The following is a 6,912-nucleotide window of genomic DNA, read 5'->3' as shown; positions in this document are numbered from 1 at the left end:
AAGCTGTACAATGAATAAGGAAGACCAAAGAATTGACGCCTTTGAGTTACGGTGTTGACGAAGAATATTGAATGTATCATGGACTGACAAAAGGATGAACAAATCCATCTTGGAAGAAGTACAGGCAGAATGCTCCTTAGAAGCTAGGATGGCGAGAGACTACGGTTCACATATTTTGAGTATGTTATCAGGAGGGACCAGTCCCTGGAGAAGGACATCATGCTTGGTAAAGTAGAGGATCAGTGAACAAAAGGAAGACCCTCAATGTGATGGACTGACACAGTGGCTGCAACAATGGGCTCAAACATCATGATTGTGAGGATGGTGCAGGACTGGGCAGTGTTTCATTCTGTTGTACATAGGGTGGCTATGAGTTAGAACCGACGTGACGACACCTAACAAAGATCAAAGGTCACTTTTTTGCATATGGGCATTCAGTGGTTTCAGCACTATTTGGTGAAAAGGCTATCCTTTCTCCACTGCACTGCCTTTTGTGCTGATCAAAAATCAGTTATCCACTGAATTGTACATGTAGAATTTGTTAAAATGGTGTATCCATTGTTGTGTATGTTTTCACCAAAAAATACAGTAAGTACAATTGTCAGTTGTCCATATATGTATTAGTTTATTTCTAGACTCTATATTCTGTTCTATTGATGTATTTGTCTATATTTATGCCAAATATATGTGCTCTGACTCATGGTGACCTTATGTATAACAGAATGAAATGATGCCCGGTCCTGTGCTATGATCATTGGTGTCTTAGTTAACTAGTGATGCTATAACAGAAATACCAAAAGCGGATGGCTTTAACAAAGAGAAATTTATTCTCTCACGGTCTAGGAGGCTAGAAGTCTGAATTCAAGGTGCCAGCTCCAGGAGAGGCTTTCTCTCTTTGTCAGCTCTTGCGGAAGGTCCTTGTCATCAGTCTCCCCCTGGTCAAGGGGCTTCTCAGTGCAAGGACCCCAAGGACCCACGCTATTCTTCTAGCAGTTGTTTCTTGGTGGTATGAGGTCCCCGTCTCTCTGCTTGCTTCTCTCTTTTATACTTCAAAAGAGATTGGCTCAAGACACAATCCAATCTTGTAGATTGAATCCTGTCTCACTAACTGCCACTAATCCCATCTCATCAACATCATACAGATAGGATTTACAACACACAGGAAAATCATATCAGATGACAAAATAGTGGACAATCACACAATACTGGGAATCATGGCCTAGCCAAATTGATAAACATATTTTTGGGGGACACAATTCAATCCATGACAGTTGGTATATTTGAATCCATTACTGTAGTTATTGTGTCAATCCAACTCATTGAGGGTTTCCCTAGTTTTTGCTGACCCTCTACCAATGTTTGCAGAGATCCTGAGGTGGGAACAACCTCAAAATATTCACGGAACCAGAACAGGGCCAGTGTAAGCAGAGCAAAGTGAGCACCTTGAACAACATTGTGACCAGAGCTTGGAGACGCAGGTGGGGGACAGACATAGAGGTCTTACGGGCCATGGTGAGAAGTTATTCTGTAACTGTGATAAGTCTTTGAAGGGCCATAAGACTCAGGAGAGAAACATGATACTATTTGTTTTTAAAAGTTCACTGTGGCTCCTGTGGATATAGAGGACTGTAGGCACAAAGGGTGGACATGGAGAGACCAGTAAGAGGCTATTGCAGTGGCCCGGTAGAAAAGATGTCAGCTTGGCCCTGGAGGAAGAAGGCAATGAAGGTAAGGATAATTGAGCTGATGGAAGATGTGTTTGCAGTTAGAATTCCCAGGACAAGTGGATAGACTGCTTTTGAGTGGTGATCTTGTGCCGCTGTATCCTGGTGGATATTTATGGAAGTCATGTGAAAGGATCGAGGATCAACCTCTACCTGGAACAAAAATTTTATTCAGAAAGTTGGGAAAATTGAGTACTGGATCTCAGGAGCTCTTTGTTTTGTTTTGAATTCACATCAACTGAATCCTGGTCTTGAACATGTATGGACAGGGGCGTTTTTCATCTAGCTTTTCAAGTCTTTTAACGTGGAAACGTACAAACCCTTTAATATTCTTATGTTCTCTATGATTATTTCCATTTCATTCCCAATGTCACAAATTGTGTTGTTTTTCTTGACCATGTTAGTTTGTAATCTATGTAATGAATGTGGCAAAGCCTATCCAGTTTTTCTCAGTCACCTTTTACCAGTACTTCTTGCTTTTATATTTACTACATCCTTCCTCCTACTTTTAAGGAACCCTGGTGGCACAATGGTTAAATGCTCAGCTGCTAACCAATAGGTCTACAGTTTGAATCCACTGGCAACTCCAGAGAAGAAAGATGTGGCAGTCTACTCTTGTAAAGATTACAGCCTTGGAAACTCTATGGGGCAGTTCTACTCTGTCCTATAGGTTCACTGTGAGTTGGAATAGATTCGACAGCAATGGATTTCCTTCTACTTTTATTAGGAATAACTTATAACAGTGTTGACTGCTAAATTTATTTCTATTTGTTATTATTGTTCCTTTGCTACCTCAAAGCACCTCCAACACACTTCCCCCTGACAGTTCAGACGTTTGATCAACTTCTTTCTTTTCTGTTTTTTATTTATTGTAAAATTTAGTAATTTTAAAAGAAATGATAAAAAAAGAAAGTCACGATATATCTAAGACTCTTAGCTGCGTTCATTTCTGTGTTTCCTTCTAGCCCTTGTCCAAATGCACACATATGGTAACCGTTGAACAGGTTCTGTACATTTCACTGCACATTATATGCATTTTTCATGTTTTCACACATTGTTCATAATTAGGGTTTATAGTGACTTCCTGAAATAAATTAGAAGAGGCCTAATTTTCCAGTAATGGCATAACAATTAAATAAATAATGACACTCCAGCTCTTTGGAATAGTACATTCAGTTGTTTAATCAAATGTCATCCGCCTGTTATAACTTCTCATCACCAGCTCTTCCCACACTGCTTGACAGAATAGTATTATCAAAGGGAATTGACCTTACTGATCATCACATACTGGAAACTTCCCTAGGAATCAAATACCACCCAGACTCTTCTCTGGGAATAGGTCAAAAAGACAAAATCTAAATGTATCTATGATGCTTTTATACATGAAAATGAAATGTGTAGGTTTTTTCCTTTGGTATGAGTTCTTTGATGCCCAATAAAGATAGAACCTTGATTGAAAGCTTTCCCACACTGATGACATTTATATGGTTTCTCTCCAGTGTGAGTTCTTTTATGCTGAGTGAAGGATAAGTGAAAGCTGTAAGTTTTCCCACATTCATCACATTTATAGGGTTTCTCACCAGTATGGATTCTCCTGTGAACTGTAAGGTGAGAGCTGTGGCTGAAGGCTTTTCCACATTCATTGCATTTGTAAGTTTTCTCTCCAGTGTGTGTCCTTTCATGTTGCATATATGATGAGCGGTCACTAAAGGCTTTCCCACATTCATTACATTTGTAGGGTTTTTCTCCAGTATGTGTTCTCTTATGCACATTAAGATTAGATCTTCCACTGCAGGATTTTCCACATTCATCACATTTATAGGGTTTCTCTTCAGTATGAGTTCTCTGATGTACATTAAGGTGAAAATTCTGACTAAAGGATTTTCCACATTTATTACATTTATAAGGTTTCTCACCGGTGTGAGCTGTCTGGTGCAAAATGAGGTGAAGGCTCTGCCAGAAAGATTTCCCACATTCATTATTACATTCATAGGCTTTCTCTTTATTGTGATTTCTCAGATGGTGAGAAAGAGATGCAATCTTCTTAAAGGCTTTGCCACATTCATTACATTCATAGGGTTTCTCTCCAATATGAGTTCTCATGACCGGAGAGACATATGCGCTACAGGGAAAAAAAGTCTCACTTACTTTATATTCATAGAATTTCTCTCCTGTATCAATTAACTCATGTGTAGAAATATGTATGCTCTGGTTGGTATATTCACCATGATTAAATTTATACAGTATTTCCAAGGCCTTTCCACATACATTGCCTTTACAAGGTTTCTTTTCTACAATGATTTCCTGATGGTTTTTTAAAACAAAGTTATGTTGCAGGCTTTGAATCCCTGAGTCAAGTTCATGAAAATGTTTTTCTGTAGGAAATCTCTGTGAACAAAGTCTGAGCTGACACTGCATTTTCCCACTTCAGGGTATTCCAAGTCCCTGTCCTGGGTAACTGCTTGCCCTTGCTCATATTCCATTGACCCTATACAGCCCTCTCTCATGTATCTTCTGCTTTTCTGATTCAGCCTCAGATTCCCAATCATCTCCTATGGTGGAACGCCAAGAATCACCCATTGTGGGTCTTGTTGTGTTCATGCCACTGGGTAATTCCTCACTAGAAATGGGCTCTGTTGACAGTAACTCTTGGCTTTTAGTCTGTTTTTCCACTCTGGAAGGAAATGAAGACGGGTTTGGGTGCTTGGAAAAAGAAACTCCTAAAGTGGGAATGATGAGATATAAGCAACAGGTAGGTATTTTTAAATATCAACTAAGGGAAGAGATGCAAATGTGAGAGAGAATGGAAGCCAAAAACGACACACAGAACGCAAGGAGCCCACAAGAAAACTGATCAACAGCGTGATCAGCTGAACAGGCAGAGGGGCACAGTCAGGGGAAAGAGCATGGAGTAGGTGGACATTCCAAAAATTAAAGTCAGGACAGTCACCTTTCTTTCATGCTTGGATGTCGCAGACAGAATTCTGTCTCCCTGATTAATGTGTACACTTCCTGAAGCTGATACCAAATTCATCCTCCTAACAGATCAGTCTCACGATGCCAAGAGGTTTGGTTCTAGCCCCCTGGACCCTCACAGTCAGAGTCAAACCACCACAGCTACCCCTGTCATCTTCTGTATTTATTTAGTCCTCGCTGTACATGACTATTTGCACCATGAATACACAGTTCTTCCTCTGTTTAAGGACTTTCCTTTGATCCCCAAGGTTTCAGGTGTCAGCCAGATTGACCCTTCCCCTTCTCATCATTGAGGTCTCAGTTCTCAGGTTACCTCCTCTGAGAGACCCTCCCTGACCTTCCAGCCACATTGGGCTCCTCCTCACATGCCATCTCACTGTCTGTTTTTATTTACGTTATAACACGTCACTATTTAACATCACCTTGTTCATTTTTTTCCTTCTTTATTGTCTTCCCCTCCCCCCCCCCCACACACACACACACTAGGCTGTGAGCTCCATAGGGATGAGGTGTCAGTCCTGTTCATACTGCATCCCCCAGTGCCGAGCACAGTGCCTGGTATACCGTGAGATCTCAGGAAACATCAGTGGGGTGGGCAGATGGGGTATTTGAATATGCTTACCAGCAGCCTGACTCCATCAGGTGGGAGGGCTGTGATTCTGCCCCTTCCTGGGCCTACTGCCACGGGGTTAACTGTGAGGAAGAGCTCACAGGGAGAAGGACTTCACAACATCAGATGGTCAAGCACCTGTCCCCCTCTGTTGGAGGACTGGTCATGGGGTGGAGAGCATTAAGGAATCAGATTAATAAATTCAGAGGAACAGCAAATCAGCCTGACTTTGTGGGCAGAGGAGCAGAACCATGAGGGGAGATGGAAAGAGTTGGGGGTTCCCCAGGAGCACAGTCTTGAGCCATGTGGGTCAGGGTCCAACCCAGCCTGCCCGGCAGTATCTGCACCGGTTACCTTGGCAACAGCATTGCTTTCTGACATCAGATGGAGTAGGCAGCATTTAGCAGGGAATGTCTGTGTTCAAGGTCGGTCCTCAGGGACGGGAGTATAGGTACTGGGAAGGAGTCCAGATGGGCTTTTTGCCTCAGATAGGGATAAGGGTTCAAAGGGGTGGGGGCGTAATTAGAGTCCTGTGTAAAAGGCTGACTAAGAACCTGCCTGCTGAGGACCTGAATCAAAGATTTCAAGCCAGAAATCACTAAGTTTGGCCATGTTCTCCAACCTTGGCTTAGCCCAAAAATTATCCAGAGGTTTCTTTAAAATACAGATCCTTGGCCCTAGCCCAAGCAAACCAAACCCACTGCTATCAAGTCAATTCCAATTCATAGTGACACTGTAGGACAGAGTAGAACTGCCCCACAGGGCTTCCAAAGCTGTAACTCTTTACAGAAACAGACTGTCACATCTTTCTCCCATGGAGCAGCTGGTGGGTTCAAACCACCGACCTTTCAGTTAGCAGCTGGGCGCTTTAACCACTGCACCACCAGGGCTCCTTTGGACCCCAGCCCAGATCCCCTAAACTCCATTCTACAGGGCGGGCCCAGAAACCTGGATTGTCAATAAGCACTCGTGGGGTTCTGATGATCTTGGAGCAGATGTCTGGTTTTTGCATGGTTTCACTACTGGGGCCTGACACGGTTTATACAACATGGGAAAAGATGCCAGCTGGCCTGGGGACCGTTAAAGGTCCACCTTGGGCAGGGACCAAGTAAGTCTGCCAGGGATCAAACCCACTTCTCTCATGATGCCATCATCATCACAACTACAAGTCCTTAAGACTCCCCAAGGGCCTGTGCTGATTTTTCAATTCTCAATGCCTTCTAAATATATTACAAAAAAATTGTAGGCTCTGCTATGTTTTTAACACCTCTTTCACTTGCCAGTTTCTCTTCTGAACAGAGATCTCAGCCTCAGACTCAGGACCTCTGACTGGCCAGCATATCTAATAGAATGTTATAACATCATTTTATTTCTTACCAAATTTATTTTTAAAGAGTTCTCTTATTTCAGACAAACCTTGTCACAGAGTAAGCCTGGTTTTCCCATTTAGGGGAGAAGTATAAAGGTATCTCTTCAAAAAAAAACCAGAATGATTAAAAGAAAAATATTAAAAGAGTATGACAGATGGTGAAGGTGGATGTGTAAGGCCCACAGGCTGGGAAACATTGATCTAGACATCTGTATATCCATGATAACTCAACT

General features: G+C 42.2%; 1 protein-coding gene across 1 annotated transcript; it reads right to left on the bottom strand.

Annotated features, from left to right (window-relative positions):
- Window positions 1-2,429: 2,429 nt before the first annotated feature.
- On the bottom strand, window positions 2,430-4,617 carry LOC111822422 (zinc finger protein 239-like). Its single transcript, XM_023741250.1, has one exon. It carries the CDS (start codon window positions 4,140-4,142, stop codon window positions 3,090-3,092), a length of 1,053 nt encoding a protein of 350 aa, XP_023597018.1. The 5' UTR covers window positions 4,143-4,617; the 3' UTR covers window positions 2,430-3,089.
- Between the last annotated feature and the right edge of the window lie 2,295 nt (window positions 4,618-6,912).

This window comes from Trichechus manatus, unplaced genomic scaffold (assembly GCF_000243295.1).
Source record: "Trichechus manatus latirostris isolate Lorelei unplaced genomic scaffold, TriManLat1.0 scaffold00176, whole genome shotgun sequence".
Taxonomy (NCBI): domain Eukaryota; kingdom Metazoa; phylum Chordata; class Mammalia; order Sirenia; family Trichechidae; genus Trichechus; species Trichechus manatus.
This window is presented reverse-complemented; position numbering and strand designations above follow the sequence as displayed.